Here is a 21,408-nt window from a genome sequence, read left to right as displayed (position 1 = left end):
ACTGATGTCCCAGACGAATAAACACCCCATTCTATCTTTTGGGGAACAAAGACGATGCGGGGAGCGTGTCCACTAATTTACTGAGGGGAAACAATACAATAGAATTGGCTCTTCCACGACCCATTCCATGATATGTCCTCATTCTTTATTTCTTTGTTAATAATTCACAATAAATTCACCAAAATAAAACCCCAAACAGAACTTTAAAGTAAGCCTACGAATATACAATAACATAATTACTTTTAGATTGCATTTGAATTTATTAATTTAATAGCTTGGGGATGCGGGGCATTACATTATAGTAAAATTTTAAATAGTCAAAGATCTAAACGTTCTATTCAGATTTATAGGAATTTATAGACATGTAATTTCAAACGTATCTCACATATTCAAATGTATATAACTCTTTTCGGGGACTTCGCTCCCTTGACACAGTAAGGGTCCTTCTAGTGATAGCTAGGAATATATTTGTAAACAGTTTTAACAGAAAATCGGGGACAGAAATGAAAACAGTTATTACTGTATAGAGATTCAAACCTGAAACTACGACCCGGTGTTTCATTTATCATTAAATAGGAAATCCTGCTACACGTAGTTTTGATTTCTTACCGATGTGTGGAAACCTATCATTCCCGGCAGAGCGATAAAAGAAAAGAACGATCCCTGAGCGGACCAAGCCAAATAAATTTATTCTAGCACCTTGAAACTTTTTATATATAAATTTATATACTTTTACGTTTTTTATTTAATAAAAAACTGTGCTTTTATACTAACAGTTTATAACATAAGTTAATTGTAAATTCTTGGTGTCACAACAGGTCGAGAAAAGGTAAGTAAATAAAAGAACAATTAAACTTCTTTTAAGATTGACATTTTGTTTTCCAAACGATCGAACCTTTATTGAGTCTTAATTAAAGGCTCAATACCACTCTTGTTGTAACTGAATAATATGTTCCAATCTTTATTCTGGTCAACAAATTGTACTATTTTACAATATTCCAATTAATTGATGATAAAAATTTCATCTTAACACACCTAATTTAAAAAAAAATTGGAAAAATTCAACTAAATGATTTGAAAAGCCTGACGTAAAGCTTTTCAAATGTGACATGGATTTAAAAATATTTTTGAACCCTCTGGACAAGTAAAATATGATTTAATGGATAATTTACACAACAGGTAAGACACTAACACATCTAGTACTTAGAATAAGGCTATTTTTTATTTTCTGGAGCTGTCAAGCCAGTAAGAGTGTTATTGTCTCTTTAAAAGCTTAAAAAAAATCCAGAAAAAAAACCTCCCCTGACTGCACCGACAGTCCTGAAAGTTGAACAATCGTAGTTTTAAGAGAACCCCAATCAAGAATATATAAATGAAGAATATAAGGGTTATTTCAAAATTATATTGCAAGAATCGACAAAAAAAAGTAGTGAACGTATTAATCCCAATAGTCAAATCCCCCCCCCCCCCCCCAAACAAAAAAAAAACAAACAACAAAAAAACCTAAAGAAATCAGCCGAAAAGAGGGGCGCGCAACACTGTATAGAACTAAAACCCCGCACTTCTGTATCCGTGTCTGTGTGTGCAATTTATTTTGATGCCATCATAAGGTGTACTATCTAGACTGCAGAATACGTGGTTTTTGTTTTTTATGTATTTTTTTTTTTATAAAATAAGATGAGAATTGGAATTATTATCACTGTTATAAACAAGTATGGCATTTGAATGGCCGCTAACAGCCACCATAAACGAGTGCTTGACAGCGGTTTGCCTATGCATTGGTCCAATCTGTTTCACACAGTTAATGCGACAGCCTTAGCCATGCGACCATTCGCAAAATTTGCAGGTGGCGGTTACTGAAATTACCGAGGAAATCCGAGTGCAACGAAGTTTGGCTTGCTACAAGCAAGTATAAATCGGCTGACCCGAGGGAAGTGTGAACGTTTTATCGAGAAGCTCTAGCAAGAATATACCAAAAATGTCTTCAACTTCAAGTGAAGTTGTGATTGTGTCAGCAGCAAGGACGCCTATTGGTAAATAATTCATTACAATCTGTTGAAACTGTGTTTTTTTTATATATATATATATATACAAATTACATGTAGTGTGTTAGATAACAAACTTTTTGATTTTTATGTTCGACTTTCGATTTTTTTGTGCCTAAATAAAAAAATTATTTTTGTGTTATATTTTATACGGTAACTTAGATTCTAATATATATGATTTTTGAATTTTTATGAAGAATGAATCGGTTTTTAAATTTTTATTTATTTATTTGGTTGATATTGTGGCAAGCAATACTGGATGTTAATCAATCAAGCCGGGTCAGACCATAAAACCATGTATATATACTATTTATAGATCGATGGTCTGAGGGAAAGCAACTATATGATTGGCTAGCGACAATAGCACCGAAATGAGGTGGGGGACTAAGTTGTAATTGCTTTTGTCCTTTACAAAAACCAGAATGAATAATTTAGTTTAATCTTTTAGTTTATTGAAAAACAAATCTAATTTTTTTAAGGTCTTTTATTATTTAATCATGCCTAGTAGTGCGGGGCCAATTAATCATATGTATGATCATATGTAAGTTTGTAACATAGTCATTCGGATAGGTCATTAGCAGATTAACTTCCATTTTTTATTTTAAGCTAGTATGGATCAGACTAAAGAGAATAAATAATGATCAAGCAAATATCAGGGATGAAATAATACATCCACTGACTAGACCAATTAAATAAACCTTTTGATTTTAAGTTACGGTACCAAACTGGATGGCAACTGATAGACCTACCTCACAATATGTCCCAATCTTATTAAGAAGGTTTTGTGTAGGACAAATCATTGAAGAAATAAACCAAAAAAAGTGTCACACTTTGTAAAACATGAAATCTGCACAATTAAGCACATCCGGCCTTATAGGAGCTGTCGTAGGGTCTAGACCTAGGTCTAGACCTATTTCACAAATCGAATGGGCAATCTATAAACATCACACTTTCGAAAAACATGTCGTCTGCACAATTAAGCATGTTCAGCCTTTGGAGCTGCTGACCAACTTCTCTTAGGAAGATATTTTGTGGCTCCCCAGATTTACTTCATTGGGTCTCAGATTCACTCCCGGTCTTGGCTGAGAAACCGAAGTACCGTGTAGAAGGTGGTGTGCACGTAAAAGAGCAATTGACAGTTGGAATTCGAATAAGAATAGGCCATAGCGCCACTCTCTTGGCAAAATTTCCCTCGTATATTTAGCAAAATGTATGGCATGACCCAGTTTGACTGGTCGATACTCATTCTCTAATTGAGTGAGAGTTATGAAACTGTGTAGTTTCACTATTGACCACGTTCAATAATAAGCATTTTCTGCTTTAAAGGCATGTGTGTGTGTGTGGGGGGTAACATCCACTCGACACAAACTAGGTCATTTCAGGACTAACATATAGTCAATTTTATTTCAATAATTTGCTTGTGCATATGGGTCTTTAGCAGTAGGAGAAAACCGGAGGACCCGGAGAAAGCCCCCAAGGTTTGACAGACAACCCTACTCCTTGTCACGTACAACCAGGGAATCAAAACCACGCCAGTTGACTCACGGACAGCCCCCATAATACAACACGAATGCGCTAACCATTCGGTCATCCTACCCCACAATTCTGCTTTAAGGCTAAGTATGATTGCTTGATGCTTTACAAAGAGACAAATGTGCAATTAATTCAACACCTATTTATTTTGGGATTGAGATGCGCTAACAGTTGAATTTATCTTTTAGGATCATTTAATGGTGTTTTGTCGTCCATACCAGCACATGAGCTGGGTGTAGTATGTATAAAAGAAGTGTTGAAGAGAGGCAGTGTGAAACCTGAAGAAGTATCAGAAGTTATATTAGGCCATGTTCTTACAGCAGGTAATTAAATATATTACATTTTATCATCTCTTGCACATGGCACTGGTCAGAATATTTACAATGTTTTTGAATGGGTCTAGTACAGCATTCACCACTGAGTTTGATTTTACTCAAAGCAAGTCAAATATATTTGGATTTGTGGAGTCCACTATTCAACTCAATCTATTGGTGGTACTAAAATATGGATTTTTATCTTCTAGAGATTTCAACCTATAATATGTCCTAAGGGAATGTGTTCCCGAACCATTTGGTTAAGAATTCTAGTGCTTAACCAAAGTATATGCATATGATTTGTATCCAAAGCTACCCCTGCATAATTTTTTACAGCATTTGATAAATTGATAATGAAGATAGCATAGTAAGAATTGTGCAGTTCTATTCAAATTTTGTTAAAGGACCATGAAGCAATGGAGTATTTGTCTATTAAATTAATAGATAATCAACAAAATAGTTTTCCAGTACGACTGTGGCTGTAGTCCTGCTAAACTATTGAGAGAGCCGAGTTTTTGAATTTAAATATTAAATACTTTAGAAAATTGCAAACGCAGGCCATAATTTTGTATCTTCCAAGAAAGTTAATATATTATGGAATACATTTTTTTGGATAAGGTTGAGCTTCAACTGAACAAAATAGATTGTAGTAAAATGGAATTGATGTCCAACTATCGGCTTGTACTCCTTTAATTTTCACAAAATCAGAAATGGATATAAATAATTGTTTTCTTTTTAGGACAAGGTCAAAATCCAGCCAGACAAGCAAGCATTAATTCTGCAATTCCTGCTGCTGTACCAGCATGTAGTGTTAATATGTTATGTGGATCTGGTTTAAGGGCTGTTGTATTAGCTTCACAAGCTATTAAAACTGGTGATGCAGCTGTTGTTGTTGCTGGTGGCATGGAAAGTATGAGCAAGGTAATAAAATGGGGTTTAACATCCTACTGTTCTGCTCCGACTGGGCTGATGAAGACGACCATACACCATAAATTGCGCAATAAGAAAAATTTTGCCTGGGCAGCGGCACTTTGGCCTAATCTTATATCAAATTCCAACATCCAAGGGATCTTTTATGTGCACGCCAGTGTATACACGGGACCTCGGTTTTTTAACCCATCCGAACGACTAGAAAGCTGTCCATGTCAGGTCCCCTGTCCTGCACCACGGGCAAGGTAATAAAACAGATTATGTATGTGAATAACAATATTTGGTGTGGCACATCTGAATAAGAATAACTTGTGCTGGTAGATCTGAATAAGTATATGTAGAGCAACACTGCTTCAAATACATTTTTTCTTTTTTTGATTGTTATTGTGCTGAGATTGTGAAGGTTGCCGAAAGATATTGCCATTATACACCGGACCCAACATTTTCAGTATTAATTATGTCTGCTAGCAAGTAATTCAGGCTTATTTTCTTTCAGGCTCCACATTGTTTAAATTTACGACCTGGACATAAAATGGGTGACGCTAGTCTTGTTGATACAATGATAAAGGATGGTTTGACAGATGCTTTCAATAATTATCACATGGGTATCACAGGTAGATAGTTTCTTTATCTTCTCAAATCATTTACCCAAGCCTGGAAATAAGGCACCTGTCATAGACAATGTCAGGCACAGATACAGACTTTGTCAGGCACTAAACCTCTGGTACCTGTCATTTTGTCCGGCACCGATTTGTGTTTTTTATTGATATTATTTATACATGTTCGGCACTAAGTTAAAAATGTCAGGTACTATTTCATTAGTCCCTGAAATCTAAAACTGTTATTTCCAGGCCTGCATTTACCGTAATTATCAGTGGATTAGGTGCAGTTATTTAGACTTTGATGTCGGCACGGGGAATAGCTCAGATTTACTCAGCATTTTGCATTAGCTACACCCCTTCTAGAAATTAAAATATTTGGTACAGATAAATACGGTATATTAATACATACATTACATAGTTTGCTAATTGCTATACAAGATGTTTAGAACAAAGAGTTATGTGAAATATAAATAAAATAAAATGGGTGTTTAATGTTCTGCACCATTTGTGCTGTGTACTTTGGTCGAAATTTTACATGGACAGCAGTGTTTTCACTTACTTCTTATCAAATTCCAACTGCCTGAGTTTTTTTTTTTACGTGCAGTGAGTACATGGATTGACCTCGTTTGTTTTGTCCAATCCAAACGACAAGAGGTTGTTGTTTTGCACCCCTGACATGAGGAACCAGGCTGGAAAATATGCAAAAATAAAAATGGTGCTTAAAACGGATGTAACTCTTCGTTATTCTAAACATGAGAATCTTTTTATCAAATATATTGTCTCAAATGTAAATTATTTTTTTGTTACAGCTGAAAATGTAGCTAAACAGTGGAATATATCTAGAGAACAGCAGGATGAATTCTCATTAAAATCCCAATTGAAATGTGAAACAGCACAGAAGGCTGGAAATTTTGATGAAGAAATTGTTCCTGTAACTATTAAATCAAGATCAGGTAGGATAACTTATACCCTTAATTATTGACAAGTCATAAAATGATGTTACTATTAATGCTGCTTTTTATACGCCCACATTTTTATGTGGATGTACATTGTCGTGTCGTACCGTCTGTCCGTCCACAATTTGTTTGTGGACCCTCTACAGGTCACAATTTTTATCAACATTTGAAATATAGGTCTATCGCCCAAAGATCTTGGTTCCTTTGATATTGGCATGTATCGGACCATAACTTCATGGATTATGGCCCCTGATTGTACGAAAAATCACGTTTTTAGCTTCTGAACACTCTAGAGGTCACAATTTTCCTTTGGTTTTGATTAAAAATTAAACGCATGTTTATAACCCAAAGATCTTGCTTCCTTTCTAAATTCCCGCTTATTGGATTGTAACTTTCTGATTTATGGCCCCTGATTGTACGAAAAATCATGTTTTTAGCTTGTGGTACCTCTAGAGGTCACGATTATTATCCAATTTAAATAAACGTTAGAATATATCACTGTTACACCGTAATGTCGGTTGAGTTTGAATTTTGTGAAAATCGGACCAAAACTACCTAACAAAATGGCCATCCCTAGTATGCAAATAATGTAAAAATATGGTATATCAAGGTTTTGGACCCTCTAGAAGTCAAAATTTGATTCGAGTTTGATGAAACTTGAATTACATGTTTATAACTCAAAGATCTTGGTTCCTTTTGATATTCGCGGATATCAGATCGTAAGTTTCTGAATTATGGCCCTTGATTCTCTCATAAATACCATTCTGAGTGAAAGTTTATAAATATATGGTTATTGTTTTTTATCAACAGGAAGCGAAGAAGTTAAAAAAGATGAATTTCCCAGGTCGGGAAGTGCCATAGAAAATTTCACCAAATTAAAACCATGCTTTATTCGAGATGGCTCAGGCACGGTTACACCAGGCAATGCATCAGGTATGTCATACTCTGAAACCCATCATATCATATTTATTTTATACACCCACATTTAAAGAGATGTTGTCACTCCTTTTGGTCCACAATTGTTTGTGACTTTAGTAGAATCTACATTTTTCACCAAACTTTTATTATGCTTTATCACCATATTTTAAATTAATTTTTTATATGGTATTTAAGTGAAACCTTGTACAAGGTACAAACTGTTTTATCAATTCTACAAGTTCTCTGATGTGTTTGAATCTGAATGTAGGAGCTGCAATGGTTCAGTGAGTAAGATGGTGGCTCGCTAACCTGCAGGTCCTGTGTTCGATCCCAGAACTGGTTGAGAAAGTTCATTGGGATATTCTGTCAGTGGTGTAGGACGGAGGGCCTGGCAAGTCGTTCGGATGGTACGAAAAACCGAGGTCTCATGTACGCATTTGCATGCACATAAAAAAAAACCTTGAAACTTTGAATTTGAAAAAAAAGTAGGCTGATGTGCCGCTATCACTAATCAGGACAAAATTTCTCTTAGAGCACACTCATTTCAAGGCTGAATGTGATTTGTCAGTTATTGGTAATGCTAATTGTTTTGTTATCCCCTCCCATTTCAAATAAATTTAAAATTTTTATGATATGTTTCTAGGTATTAATGATGGGGCTGCAGCACTACTAATGATGAGTAAAACAGAAGCAGCAGCTAGAAAACTAACACCATTAGCTAAAATAGTATCATGGGCCCAGGCAGGAGTGGATCCAGCTGTCATGGGAACTGGTCCTATACCAGCCACCCAAAAAGCTGTGAGTTAATAATTTGATTGGGTTTTTTTACCAATAAATGTGGATAAATTATCTCTATAGATACCCATCTTTAATTCATTTGTAAATTAAACTGCAATTTGAACACAAATTAGAGATATTTATCGGTATCTACATTATTTAGAAGATATACAAAGTACGTTTCAAAAGTACTTTGACTTAAACATGCATTATGCAAGAGCTAAATCTGCCTATTGCAGGTATTACTTCAGGCCTAAAATGTTATATAAAGTAATTAGACATTAATTATCTTATACGAACCATAATCAACTCTTGATGTCATCTTATGTGTTGGATTTTCACTGGATTTGAATCCAATCTGCTGCTCAACGCTCATTGATGATTTATTGTCAAAATGCATAATCAAGACTATGTTTTTTATCGTACCAACTTTAGTAATATATTGAGGCTAGGCTTAAAATTCAAAAGCAAATATCTCGGTTCAGAGTGGAGCAATTTGACTGAAATTTTCGACATATTCTATTTACATTATCTATTTTTTTTAACTATTATAACAAGAACAGCCAACTCTTTATCTAATCTCCCATAATGCCTCTTTAAGTAGTGGGGGGTTGGATGGCCGAATGGTTAGTGTGTGCACGCTGTATCATAAGGCCTGTCATTGAGTCAACTGGCGTGGTTTCAATTCCCCGGTTGTACGTGACAAGGAGTAGGGTCGTCTGTCCAAACTCGTGGGTTTTCTCCGGGTCATCTAGTTTTCCCCCACTGCTAACGATCCCTAATCGCAAGCGAATTAATGAAATAAAATTAAACCATATGTTAGTCCCGAAATGACCTAGTTTGTGTCGAGTGGACGTTAAACCCCATTTCTCTCTTTCTCTCTTTAAGTAGTACTTCCAATTTGAGAAAAATTCAAAATTTCAAATGAAAATGAAGATGATTATTGATATTTAGTATGATATATATTACAGTTAGAGAAGGCTGGTTGGTCTGTAGGTGATGTTGATTTATTTGAATTAAATGAAGCGTTTGCTGCTCAATCAATAGCTGTAGTTCACGATTTAGGATGCGATATATCCAAGGTTAGTACATGTTTTTAACAAAGTCCTGTGTACACATTGACATGCACGTAAAAGATCCCCTGCCAGTTGGAATTCAATATAATTTGAGATAAGAATAGGGTGTAGCGCCGCTGTCTGGGCAAAATTTCCCTCATGGCACACTGTATGGCATATGCCCGTCTTCATTAGCCCAGCCTGAACATTAAACCCCATTTTATTAATACGAAGGCCAAAATAAATTGCTTTGAAATATGGACTGAATGCAAGTATCAATTAAAAATCATTACCAGTTTTATTGGTTTTTTTAAAAAAAAATATTACATTCATGATGATAAACATATAAAGAAAGCTTGAAATGTATGACATATGATTACAGAACTGATTGCCGATTCTGATAACAGAGCGACTGTAGGGCACTCATTATAACTCATGATTCTTGAAGCTCTAGCGCTGAGTTGAAAAGGCATCCTCAGACTTAAGTTGAGAATTTACTCACAATTGTTCGCCTTATGTTAACTAAAATATAGCCATTTATAAAAAATTTATTGTTTTAATGTATCAAATACATCAATAAGAAACTATGTGCAAAGTTTTGTGTTTCTGGATCAAAGATATTTCTCATAAACAGTGATTGAAAGTTAAGTAAATTCGTAAACTTAAGTCTGAGAATGATTTGTGAACTCGGAAGCCAGATCCTTTGTAAACCTTAATTTATTTTTGTCCCCCGCCTTTCGAAGAAAGCAGGGGACTATTAAAATGGGTTCGTCTGTCTGTCCGTCCGTCCGTCCGTCCGTCCGTCCGTCCGTCCGTCCGTCCGTCCGTCCGTCCGTCCGTCCGTCCGTCCGTCCGTCCGTCCGTCCGTCCGTCACACTTTTTGGGACACAATAACTCTCTTCCTAATTGAGCTAGAATGTTCAAACTTGGTGTATGTGTTTATTAGGTCAATGCCTTGATGGAGTTCGAAGATGAGCATTTTCCGCTTAGGGTAAGCAGAGATAAGCAATTTGATTGGTTGATGCTTTGGGACACGATAACTCTCTTCCTAATTGGGCTAGAATGTTCAAACTTGGTGTATGTGTTGATTAGGTCAATGCCTTGATGGAGTTCGAAGATGAGCATTTTCCGCTTAGGGTAAGCAGAGATAAGCAATTTGATTGGTTGATGCTTTGGGACACGATAACTTTTAATTGAGCTAGAATGTTCAAACTTGGTGTATGTGTTTATTAGGTCAATGCCTTGATGGAGTTCGAAGATGAGCATTTTCCGCTTAGGGTAAGCAGAGATAAGCAATTTGATTGGTTGATACTTTGGGGCACGATAACTCTCTTCCTAATTGAGCTAGAATGTTCAAACTTGGTGTATGTGTTGATTAGGTCAATGCCTTGATGGAGTTCGAAGATGAGCATTTTCCGCTTAGGGTAAGCAGAGATAAGCAATTTGATTGGTTGATGCTTTGGGACACGATAACTTTAGTTCTAATTAAGTGAGATTGATGAAACTTGGTGTATAGATTTATTATATGAATACCTTAACTAAGTTCGATAATGAACATTTTTTGCTGAGGGTAAGCAGAGTGATAAGCAATTTGATTGGTAGAAACTTTGGAACACAATAACTCTCCTTCTAATTGAGGTAGAATGTTCAAACTTGGCATAGGTGTCTATTAGGTGAATGTTTAAACTTGATGTATATGTAGATGTTCATTAGGTGAATGTCTTGACTGAGTTCAATAATTAACATTTCGAGCTGAAGCTAAGCAGAGCTAATCGATTTCATTTGTCGATGGTTTGGGACAAGATAATCTTGATTCTATCTGATAGAGAGTGATGAAACTTAGTGAAAAAAATAAATGTGCGATTAATTAATATGTGTCATCTATTTATTTTGCAATTTCGGCGGGGGACATCAGCCTCACTGTTGGCTTGTTTTTATTATTGTAGGTAAATGTAAATGGTGGGGCTATTGCTCTTGGTCATCCTATTGGTGCATCCGGTGCTAGAATACTCGTCACATTAATACATGCTTTAAAAAGAACCGGTGGAAAAAAGGGTGTGGCAGCTTTGTGTGTGGGCGGGGGTATGGGTATTGCTGTTTGTATTGAAATGTTATGAAAGGTGTTGATATAGTTACAAAACTTGGGAACATTTTCCATGAAACTTGTTAATGTTTAATGGAATCATAACATTATAAAAGGAATAATTTATTTGAAGGTAATGTATTTGTTAAATGTATGGGTTTAATATATTGAGATCAAGTACAGGAGAATATTGTTTTCATCTTTGCATTTCATTGGGAACAAAAGGGGAATTTTTTATTTTGGGGGAACCATTTAAGTTGTATTTATATATATTATATAATTTGTATCCAGATATTTCATTTAAGATGTTATCTTTATTTCCTTATGTTTATGTATTGTTACATTTGTAATAAAACAATGGTACCAGATTTTATATTATGTTATTCTCTGAGTACCAATCGATAGCTAGATTGTATGATGCTTACGGCTGGCCCCTGGATCTATTCACTTGATTTGATATTTGTTGTTTATTTCTTGTAATGCCTTTGTAGTTTGTCTTGTCTGCAGGTTTGTCTTGTCTGTGTACGTGACAAGGAGTAGGGTCGCCTGTCCAACCTCGTGGGTTTTCTCCAGGTCCTCCGGTTTCCTCCCACTGCTAAAGACCCCTACGCGCAAGCGAATTATTGAAACAAAATTTTTAAAAAAACCATATGTTAGTCCCGAAATGACCTAGTTTGTGTTGAGTGGACGTTAAACCCCATTTCTCTCTCCCTCTCTTGTCTTGTCTGTAGGTTTCAGGGGCAGATCCAGGGGACGTGTGGGAGGTTCCCTCCCCTGCTCAGTTACATAAAAAAATTTGTAAAACAACACTTGCTATGAGAAAAGTGTCACAGTCATGTGCTTTGTTCTTTATCATCAAATGGTGGGATAGGATGGGTATTCAAAGTGCGAGATAATGATTTAGACAATATGTGATACCACAATTAATGCTTTGCATCAGTGAAATTTTTCCTGTTCATTCATTATCAAAATTGATGTCAAACGGGATTGGATCTCTCTCTTTAAAGAGCTCATTGTGTATATTCCTACATAATTTAGAGACGATTGTGGCATCATGCATTGTCAACTGTCAAATTTCCATAACAGAACCTGGCAAACCCCCTCCTGTAAAAACATCTGGATCCGCTCCTAGGATTGTCTTGTCAATTTTGTTTTGTGCATGGTGCAGTTCTCCTGCACTTACCATTATAGTGACATATGACCAAGGTCCTGTTTCATGCAATTTTAACTAAGATAAAATCCAAATTTTTAGTAATTTGATTGGATAATATTAGATTGATTTTAGTGCTTAGCCAGTCAAAATTGAAGTATCTACTAAAATTTGGATATCTTTAGTTAAGATTTCAGGAAACAGGGCCTTGGTTTGTAGGCTATGAAAATTATTTTCAAAATATGGAGGAGTGTATTGTGTATTCACCTGGGAATAAAGATTAATGAATTTTGCCATCTAACCTTTAGGCTGGGTTAGGTTTGTTTAAACATTGATCTATCATAATACCAACAAACAATCATCTCCAACAGAGTCACAGTTAGTCCTACATCCAACAGCTGGGGGTATATAAAATAAAACTCTAGTAGGTGGTTTAATGTACTGTAAAATGTAGCACTGATCTTATCCCTTTAGCTTAGCCCCGGGGCAGGATTTACCAACAGGCATAGATAGGGCCTACAGGTATCTACAATGGGAGGCTTACTGAAACTAATTTGTCATGCAGTCTACCAGCGTATAACCTTGTTTCAAGTGTACATTGGGTATTTCATTATATTAAATAATTTCAAAACCATAAGGACCCCTGTACAGTAAGTATATCCCACTAAAACATGCCAACTTTTCTATAAATTTGGGAGCCCACTGATGAGGTTAGTTTAGAGCATCAAAGGGTCATTAAACTGACTTTGACATTTTGTTTGGCTTGGAGGTCGGGTGTTCGATCCCTGCATTGGCCGAGAAAGTCCATCCAGATTTTCTGGTGTGGTTCTCCCTTGTCAGTGATGCAGAACAGAGGGCCCGACAAGGACAGATGTCTAGTCGTTCGGATGGGACAAAAAACCGAGGCTCCGTGTACACATTGGTGTGTACACATTGGCATGCACGTGAAAGATTCTTTGACAGCTGAAATTCAATAAGTAGGCGTAGTGCCGCTGTCCCCCAAAATTTCCCTGATATGCCCGTCTAAATTAGCCCAGTTCGAAGCAAAATAGTAGGACGTTAAACCCCATTTTATTTATCTCTATAAAAAAATAAAAATAACCAGAATTATTTTATCACTAAATAGTTTTTATTTCCAAAGAAATATTAAACATAACACTGTTATACTACTGACCTTCCCCTTAGTTTGTTATTACCTCACCTAACCTTGGTAAAGATTGGGTTATAATTGGTTAATCAGCATCTGACTGATCCAGCCCAGAAGGACATAACAAGAAAGAGCATCAGAGTTACCTGTTAACCAAATTCCTGTTCAATATATGTTTATTATACTAATACTTACTGGTAGAAATAGTTTGTTTGCTTTCCAGGCTAGTCTAGATAATTTTCGTTTTAGCTCTATACTGATTTTCATTATATTGACCATCTTTTATTGCTTATAGACTTATTATATCACATTGTACATCCATAAATGATCAGCCCAGATGTTATGTTATAATTGTATAATCAGCTTTTGTTTAAACTGTGTATGCTGTCCTTAGTGGATGCAATGCTACAATAAAATCTTATCTTATCTTATCATGGTGTTCATTCTCAATCACCTAGTATAGACAGTAATAACTTCATCCTTACCAAGGGTAACTGAGGTAGAAATGGTCTGAGGGTAAGGCCATGATGATTATTATATATTTTTAAATAATAAAATCCAATTATTGTAGCCATATTCATAGTATATAGGATCTAATGGTTTTCTTATAATATAATCTAAATAAAAATAAATTGCTATAAAAAAAGCCTGGAATATATTCTAAGTTTAACCAATAAAAGCTTGTCCTTTGAAAAGAAACATATTTAGTGGTAAATAATGTATTACTTATATAAAGAGATCATTCATTTAGATTGATACACAAAAACACATACTTATGGAAAAACAGCTACTTAATAGTACCGTAATACTAGAATATTAAGTAGCTGTTTTTCCATAAGTATGTGTTTTTGTGTATTGCTCTGTCCAGCGACAATGGCACAATTTCCCTCTACTGGTAATCTGATAATAATTTAATACTTTTGTGCACTTTTCTGAAGTGTTTACAATAATGATAGATTTGTAGGTATTAGAAAATATAATGATAGGTTTGTGGATATTAGAAAAGATAAATGTGAAGATATTAAAAGACAAAAACAAGAAATTATATAAAAATATCTAATATTATATACTATATAAAATGAAGTCACATACATTCCAAATTTTGAATCTATATGTCCTCGACCACCTGTAGAATTAATATAATATTAGAAACCATTTCCTATGTCATTAATACAATTTATATTATGCATGGTTACACCTTCACCAATTAAAATTTAACAATAATATATACCCAGTGTATTATAGTTTATTCATATTAAATATAATAGAGGTATATGATACAGGAATGGTGATAGCTTTACTGAAAATACAATGATATAAATATACATAATATTCAAATATTAAGCAGGGTTTCAACCATATAGATCTACTAATACTGGCACTGCTTATTAATAAATTAAAAAATTCGTAAACTAAAAACAAGAAATTGGTTTATTTTGAATACAATATAAATCTAATGTGACCCTTGTTGTGTTCAAGTCTGAATTCGATAATGGAAGGTGTATGTATTTTAATTGACATTAAATGAATTAAATTAATTTCACATCCCAATCATTTTGGGATTAAGAATAATCCAAGATCTTGCAGTTGAACACACATTGAAATATCCTATATATTCAATCCATTAAATGTCAATCTGTTTTTATTGGGTATCATAATTTGCAAAATTGTCATCATAACATTTTCAGGAAAAAGATGTCTAGATAAAAAAAACAAACATAGCTTGCCAGACAAAGTAACATGCGCAAACTGCGTAGTACGGTAAATAATGATCACGTTCCAATTTATTGGGAGCGGGTACAATTGGGTAATAAATAACATTTGATCAAAAATTCACCAAAAATCGATGATGGGAGGAGGTCAACAGTAATGTGTGCATATCAACTATCATATATAAGTCAAGGGCCATAACTCTGTAAGTGCTTTTGTAAAAACGCTCCAAATTGATAAGGGCCATTTTTAGCCCAATACTAAATATTCTTGAGAATCTGTGAAGAAGGGAGTGAATATGAGCATGGTAATATTTCTCTATTAACAATCAATATCGGTTAGGGCCCATTACTCTGCAACTGTTTTTACAAAAATTCTTAAATTTGATCGGGCCCATGTTTACACCAATACTAACTATTCCTGAAAATGTGCTTAGTACGAATAACCGTGGATGGACGAACAGATCAATCAACAAGTGCAACAACAATATATGACCATATATGACCATTTTAAAAATTCTAGTCATCTGGGCCCTGTTTCACGAAATTTTAACTAAGATAAAATCCAAATTTTAGTAATTTGATTGGATAATATTAGATTGATTTTAGTGCTTAGCTAATCAAAATTGAAGTATCTACTAAAATTTGGATTTTATCTTTAGTTAAGATTTCAAGAAACAGGACCCTGGTACACTACTGTAAAATTTATATTTGTTTCAAGCATAAGGTAAAAGCCATTCATTCTATATATTCACTCTTGAACTCATTATTATCAAAAATAATCACCCAGCACACTAAAACAAATTTGTGAATACATTTTGCGAAATATAAAAAGGCACTAGTGCGTATTGCTGAAATATATCAATAATACTTTTACACAACTGCTTTCATTGTATTAGATAATACTTGATAAATTACCGTGTAGGTGTACATATATATACATAAACAGACAGCACAATTATGGTCATACTAACATCACACAACCATATTCTAAGTTTACTTGTAAACTTGAGTTTTAAATATACAGGTCACATTTCTATGGAATACAATGACAGCTTATTATGAAGCTTTGTTGAAACGTCGCTCAGTATTCCATAGAATTGTGACCTGTATATTCCAGTTCAATTACCTAATGCCATTGAAACAATTTGAGTGTTAAAGACTACATTACTAATACGCTTGAGTGTTAAAGACTACATTACTAATAAGCTTGAGTGTTAAAGACTACATTACTTATAAGCTTGAGTGTTAAAGACTATTATTACTTATAAGCTTGAGTGTTAAAGACTACATTACTTATAAACTTGAGTGTTAAAGACTATTATTACTTATAAGCTTGAGTGTTCAAGACTATATTACTTATAAACTTATAACCTTGATCATTAAAGATTACATTACTTATAACCTTGACTGTTCAAGACTACATTACTTATAAACTTTGGCGTTAAAGACAACATTACTTATAACCTTAAGTGTTCAAGACTATATTACTTATAAACTTTGGCGTTCAAGACTACATTACTTATAACCTTGATTATTAAACTTAAAGATTACATAACTTATAACCTTGACTGTTCAAGACTACATTACTTATAAACTTTGGCATTAAAGACTACATTACTTATAACCTTGATTGTTAAAGACTACATATTAGTTATAAACTTAAGTGTCAACTACTGGTAAGCGTGAATCTACTGTTCTAAGGAGCCTAGTGGTCAGTAAAACAAAATTCCGATATAGAAAATGGAGTCATTAACTTATGTTTTTCAATATAATTATTTCTACAGCAACACTATTCTACTTTTTCCTACAAATCTATTTTCCTTTCTCAGCAAACAAGTCTAACACAATCCAAAAACGAAATAAATGTGGTTTAACGTCCTACTGTTCTGCTCCGATTGGGCTAATGAAGACGGCCATTCACTAAACAGTGTGGTGTGAGGGAAATTTTGCCCGGGCAGCGGCACTATGGCCTACTCTTATATCGAATTCTAACTGCCAGGGGATCTTTTACGTGCATGCCAATGTATACACGGGACCTTGGTTTTTCGTCCCATCCGAACGACTAGACAGCTGTCCTTGTCAGGCCCTCTATCCTGCATCACTGACAAGGGGAAACCACGTCAGAAAATCCTGATGAACTTTCTTGGCCAATGCAGGGATCGAACATGCGACCTCTAGACTAGCGAGCCAGCGTCTTACCCACTTAGCCACCATGGTTCCTCAATCCAAAAACAACAAATGACATATTTTATTATCGTTATGACTGGCACATAAATATTTTCTCTACAACAATTCCATAATCTGCTTCTGTACAGTAAAATATGAAGAGCCCCGGGGTAGCAAATAATACAAATAATATTAAAGCTAATAACTATCATCCTTTAGAGCAAACAAAATAAAAAATAAAGTAGAACCATTAGCGACAGTTGTGAACAGCTGTTTCAATATTGATAGAAATCCATAAAGAATCATATTGAAAATACTGCCATTTGCAACTCATAAGTGTATGGGCGACTGAAACTGTGGCACATAGAAGATGCTAAAGGGACCATCCCGATATTAACAGAGATTGACCCTTTAACAAAAAAACGAAATAAAACAATATTAATAATTATACCAACTGGGTTTAATCTAACAACAATGTAATACACTAAGGCCTGTTTTCCTTGGACACATTTCTACGTTATTGGTTTTAAGAAAATGGTTCCATTACATATGCATCAGACACGCGCGGAAACGCATACATGGAAATCGGGTCTTACTGTGTTTTAATCATGATTAAAGAAATCGGGTCTTACTGTGTTTTAATCATGATTAATGAAATCGGATCTTACTGTGTTTTAATCATGATTAATGAAATCGGGTCTTACTGTGTTTTAATCATGATTAATGAAATCAGGTCTTACTGTGTTTTAATCAGGATTAATGAAATCGAGTCTTACTGTGTTTTAATCATGATTAATCAAATCGGGTCTTACTGTGTTTTAATAATGATTAATGAAATCGAGGTTTACTGTGTTTTAATAATGATTAATAGGGAAAAGGTAATGCTGCTATTATGTATAAATTACATACATATATATATAAACATTTACAAATAATTGAAAAATTATAATATAAAGAGTCATGTAATAAAATTTGAATCACAATAATATAGGAAAACATATAAGGTGGAAATAACACTGACAGGATTAAATATAATTTCTCATGGTAAGAACAGGAAATGATTGCAATGCAAAAATGATAATGCATTAATTCCCTGTATATTCAACTAGATTTGGAACGATTTAGTTTCCACATTTTATGGATTATGAAAATAAATATTGTCAAAAATTCAGTTCTTACAGACATAGGCAACAGTCAAATTTTATAATAGTTTTATACCCAAAAAGCATAGATAAAAAAAATTAAAATGACAGCTGCAATTTTCAAAGGCAATTACGCAAATTCGTGGGTTGATTTAGCAAAAAAAAATATTTTGGCTTTTTGCAAGTATGAAAAAAATAGCTAGAAGTACTTATTACTACCTATTTGAAGACTAATGTAGTCTCAAGCATTTTGTTTTAAAAATAAATTATTTTTCCTATACATTATTAACAACCATGATCAACAAATGTACATTTTATAAAACATTTTAACATCATTTGAATCAAGATTCATAAATTCATTTTCACTGTTATTTGCAACAACTGTAATTATAAGTTTTTCAAAAAATATAAAGAGTCATATTGACTGTATTTTTATTGTAATATAAAGATATGTGTGACATGTAAAACATGGCTTTCTGTTTATCATTTCTAAACTAATATTAACTAACTATGATCAAATATTTGTTACACTACTACATTCTGTGTGGTTTAATGGTTGAGAGCAAGACATTAAGTTATATATTGATATTGCACGAGGGCGTTAGTCCAAGGGCTGTATCAATATATTACGCAATGTCTTGCTTGAGACCATTAAACAACTTAAACACTCTATCGCACACATACATTTCAATGAAATCATCACACAATTGGCACTTTTCTGTACCCTACTTGCACGTAGGGGTTTTTAGCAGTGGGAGGACCCGGAGAAAACCCACGAGGTTGGAGTGTTTTATGGATTCTTCAATTATATTTACTTATCTGTTTAATACCTATGTATTATTTTAGCATACTGGATGGCCATGAATTTCGACTAGTTTTAATTGAGCATAATTTAATATTTATTATAACATATATATTTAGCATAAAGCAGAGATTCTATATTTCGCATAAATATTATTATTTATATGATACATCTATGAATAAATATGAACAATATTAAAAATCGAATTAAAATATGATAAAAATGTGATTTTCAGCAGTGCAGATAATGCCAGTGTTGATCGATAATGCCATTGAAATAATTCTGTATTGGGACAAATATGCATTGCTTAATGGTCGAGAGCGAGACATTAAGTAATACACTGTAACAAAAAGAGGGCTGTAGGCCAGAGTGCTTTTACAATATATTACGCAATGTTTTAAGCTCGAGACCATTAAACGACTTAAAATACAGACACCACGCCATACTTTTACAGTGATATACGTCAAGTGAGTCCAATATTTCACTAGTATAATTAATGTACCATTGGCAAGTTGCCCGTACGATTATTTGAAATAATGGTACACCAACATCAAAGGGTGACGTCACATCTGTATTTTAAATATTTATAAATGCAATACTATCTGTGTTTCAACAACTTGCAGATTAAAAATGAAGCTAGTATTTAATATTAATGTTTGTAAATTGTAAAACTAAAAATGCAAAAAAATAATCCAAACAAATTGATCGCTAAATTCTAAACAAAAAAAATAAAAAATCTCAGATACAAATGGAACTAAACAAAATGGGTTTTAATGACAAGAGATCTCACATACAAATGAAACTGTCAGTACACTGGAACATGTAAAATTTTAAAACCTGAATAATGTCAAAAATTCACAAAGTAATTGTTTGTTAATGAATGTAATGATCTGTAGATATCATTGCATATGTATTTTATCCTGAGACCTTATAAAATGGTTGATTTTTTTTGTGATGCTCATTAATAATAGCACTAATTCTAATACCTAGATAAGTCACAGCAAACACCATTTAATATATACAATCTTTAATTAATAAAAAACTATATGATAAACTTATTATTCCCTCCAATATTATTATCTCCAATATTCCTTATACACTCTTTGTGAATAATGCTCATATTATATTAGTAAGGTTTTATTCTGCCTAAATGTTGACAAGGTGCTTTTAAAATATAATAATGTCAACAGGGATTATTCTATGATATTCTTAATATAATCTGAACTTCTACTTATGTAGAATATTGAAATTTTATTTTTTCATCCAATGAACTAGGTCCCATAAATAAGAAGGCAACAAAAATTCCTTCAAATTTAAAAATGTCAACAAGGATTATACAAACAGAAACCCCTTTCTGTATTATTTTCACATGTTTTTTTTTTTTAGTTATTCTAAGGTATTCTTAATCTAATTTAAAGTTCTATTTATGTACCTGTTAAAGTGTAGAATATTGAAATTTTATTGTTTCATCCAATCAACTAGGTCCATAAATAAGAAGGCAACAAAGATTCCTTAGTACCACGAGCTGGTTCTAAGTTTTCGTCCTTTAAGAACTCTCTGGGTAAAAGAACCAAGTAGCCCTTGACTCCTTTAACTTTTTCAAAGGCTTCTGTGGGATTCGTTTCTACTAATGCTGGCTCTGCTAAATACTCTTTCATTTCTTTAAATGTGCGAACATAGTCACAAGGCATACACCTGAAAACCTGTTAATAATAAGAAAGCACCATTAAATCATGTTCAACAAAATGCCTGCTTTCAACTATTTTTTGTCCTAGAATCTTTAACTTCAGAACCTTGAAGGTTATTATTTTATATTTAATGTCAATATATAGAGAGAGAGAAAAATGGGGTTTAATGTCCATTCAACACATACTAGCTCATTTTGGGACTAACACATGGTTCAATTTTATTTCAATATTTCGCTTACACGTAGGGGTCTTTAGCTGTGGAGGGAAACCAGAGGACCTGGGAAAAAACCCACAAGGTTGGACAGGCGACCTTACTCCTTGTCAAGTACAAGCAGGGAATCAAAGCCACGTCACTTGACCCAAAGACAGTCCTTATGATACAACGCGC

At 33.9% G+C, this 21,408-nt stretch overlaps 2 protein-coding genes across 2 annotated transcripts in view; one reads left to right on the top strand and one right to left on the bottom strand.

The window, feature by feature from the left end:
* The first annotated feature begins 1,870 nt into the window (after positions 1-1,870).
* LOC126809704 (acetyl-CoA acetyltransferase, cytosolic) lies at positions 1,871-11,597 on the top strand. Its single transcript, XM_056098636.1, has 9 exons — positions 1,871-2,033; positions 3,767-3,901; positions 4,632-4,813; positions 5,319-5,436; positions 6,234-6,377; positions 7,191-7,313; positions 7,942-8,096; positions 9,047-9,157; positions 11,077-11,597. Exons 1-9 carry the CDS (start codon positions 1,979-1,981, stop codon positions 11,245-11,247), a joined length of 1,194 nt encoding a protein of 397 aa, XP_055954611.1. The 5' UTR covers positions 1,871-1,978; the 3' UTR covers positions 11,248-11,597.
* Positions 11,598-13,470: 1,873 nt separating this feature from the next.
* LOC126809697 (phospholipase D1) overlaps positions 13,471-21,408 on the bottom strand; it is a 39,907-nt gene continuing 31,969 nt past the window's right edge. The window contains exon 27 of the mRNA XM_050534425.2: positions 13,471-21,035. Within this exon, the coding sequence (XP_050390382.2) occupies positions 20,811-21,035 (225 nt within the window). The 3' untranslated portion in view covers positions 13,471-20,810. The remainder of the gene's footprint in view (positions 21,036-21,408) is intronic.

This window comes from Patella vulgata, chromosome 2, assembly GCF_932274485.2.
Source record: "Patella vulgata chromosome 2, xgPatVulg1.2, whole genome shotgun sequence".
NCBI classification, from domain to species: Eukaryota; Metazoa; Mollusca; class Gastropoda; family Patellidae; genus Patella; species Patella vulgata.
This window is presented reverse-complemented; position numbering and strand designations above follow the sequence as displayed.